At 41.7% G+C, this 2062-nt stretch overlaps 1 protein-coding gene across 1 annotated transcript in view; it reads right to left on the bottom strand.

Annotated features, from left to right (window-relative positions):
* STAB2 (stabilin 2) overlaps nucleotides 1–2062 on the bottom strand; it is a 151462-nt gene that overhangs the window by 53960 nt on the left and 95440 nt on the right. The window contains 1 exon segment of the mRNA XM_023527450.1: nucleotides 818–946. Within this exon segment, the coding sequence (XP_023383218.1) occupies nucleotides 818–946 (129 nt within the window).

Genomic DNA, 2062 nt, shown 5'->3' with positions numbered 1-2062 from the left:
TTTTGGGATCACATGGTCCAGCTGAGGGGCCAGGGTGGAGGCAATATATACTATTACAAAACAAAGAGTATAAACTAAGAAGGACAGAAACTCTTTAGTATGGCCTGTTCCTAAAATAGGAGGAGGCCAAGGTGCTCTTAACTTAGCACCTACTGGGGTGTAGAGTATAATTGTTCAGAGTTCTGGCTCTGGGGCCACACTGGATTTGAATTCTTCTCTACCACTTGTTAGCTCTGTGAACCTTAGCCTCTCTGTGGCCCATTTCCTCCATCAGTAAAATCAGTATGGAGATAATAATAGCACCTAATTTGTAGGGTGCTGTGAGGATTACATGGGTTAACACATATAAAATGTTTAGAGCAGTGCCTGGCACATAATAAGTGTCCATAAATGTCAGCAGTTGTTAGTATAACAGAAAGATCCTACATCATCCAGTGGGTTGGAGTGAAAAGACTCCATTACTGAAATAATCCATTTCCATGTTTTCTCTTCTAGTGGACCAGGCTTGGCCAATACCTGCCACAGGTGAAGGCCATGGCTTCAGAATCTTGCTCAACACAACCCTCCAGGCAGCCTTTCCCAGGCACTGAAGGTACAACTTACTGTATTAAATTGTGAACCCATCGAGGGCAGAAGTCATGTCTTATTTACCTTTGTGGAGCCACACCTGGGTATGCTCCTTTGCACAACAGGGATGCTCACTCAGTGTTTTTTGAATTGGATTGAGATGTCTTAATAGATGAGTCTTATGCTTAAAAAGTTATAGAAAATAAGGCAGCACTCTTTAGTTGCATCGCCGGCCGTGGATATAACTTACTCGTACAATAGTAGTGTTGCTATTATCACATCTATTCTTCTGAATTTCCAGAACCTTCCCCAAGCCATGGATCACTCCCTTGTCAGTGGCTACATTGGTGTAGTTTATCGGAGCTTCATTTACATAGAGCTGTGAACGAGAGGGTGAAGTGTAAGTTTTTATCGTAGTGATTTGAAGAGCAAGAGGGAAGATGGGGATTGGAAGATATCAATGCCCACAGCCTGGGAGATATTCACGTGGAAGGTAGCACATTGCGGTGGAAAGAGCTCTGGCCTCCGAGAGGGGAGTCTGAGTAACAGTCCTGCATCTGGCACCATCTAGCTGTGTGACCTTTGGCCAGTTGATTTCCTTCTCTGAATCTCAATGTCCTCCTTTTTTCTAGATAATTTCTACGGTTTCTCTCTATCCCTCAAATTAACTGGTTTCTGATTGAAAAATTCTGAATCATGATCACTTATGTTGGTGCCCATTGGCAAAATGGCTCCACGGATGTGCTCAACTGTGCTGTAGACAGGTGCGAATGCTTCCAAAAATTGAGTTATGAAGAATGGAACTCACCGCCTTTTCAGCATGTCTCTACTTCATGGTCAATTTACAAGCACCCCTCAGAAATGCTAAGTGACAGTGATACAAGAACAAAATTAACTAGCATTTTTTGGAGTGTTTTAGAATTTGTAAAAAACATGCCACCAGATAGCACCATTTCCCAGAGTGTGGAGCCTGCTCAGAGGTCGGCATCACCCCATGTTTTCCTTGGGGCTTCTTTGGAGCTCATGGTATACGTGTGTATCCATCCGTGCCTGTGGGTTCATAAGCGCCAGAGACACGGGGACTTAGTCAGCATCTATATGCTGCCAACTCAAATTCAACTTTAGGCTGAAATTTGTTTTTTTATTTTTTTTTACGGAGAGGATACCTTAATGATTAAGGCAAAATAAGTGAATCCATTAATTTATTCATTAAAAAAAGTACTATAATTGGAAACAAATACTTCTTTAAAAACTTGGGGTGGCATGTGTGTCTCTGTGTGTGTAGGTGTGGTAGGGCTGAGGTTAGGAGAAGGGGGACTTCTTTATTGTACTAAGTAAATGTCAAGTTTGTATCCAATAAATGTTTAAAAGTGATTAATGACACCTCCCAACTCCTCATAACGTCAATATTAAAATGACTTTACTAAGTGCTAAAATTTGAGCTTCCACTGAATGTTAGAGTCCCTTATCATTGACTTGGAGTCCAGTGAATTTT

The sequence above is a fragment of the Pteropus vampyrus genome, unplaced genomic scaffold, assembly GCF_000151845.1.
Source record: "Pteropus vampyrus isolate Shadow unplaced genomic scaffold, Pvam_2.0 Scaffold16, whole genome shotgun sequence".
In the NCBI taxonomy this organism is placed as follows: Eukaryota; Metazoa; Chordata; class Mammalia; order Chiroptera; family Pteropodidae; genus Pteropus; species Pteropus vampyrus.
The sequence above is the reverse complement of the archived record's forward strand: the minus strand, read 5'-3'. Positions and strand labels throughout refer to the sequence as shown.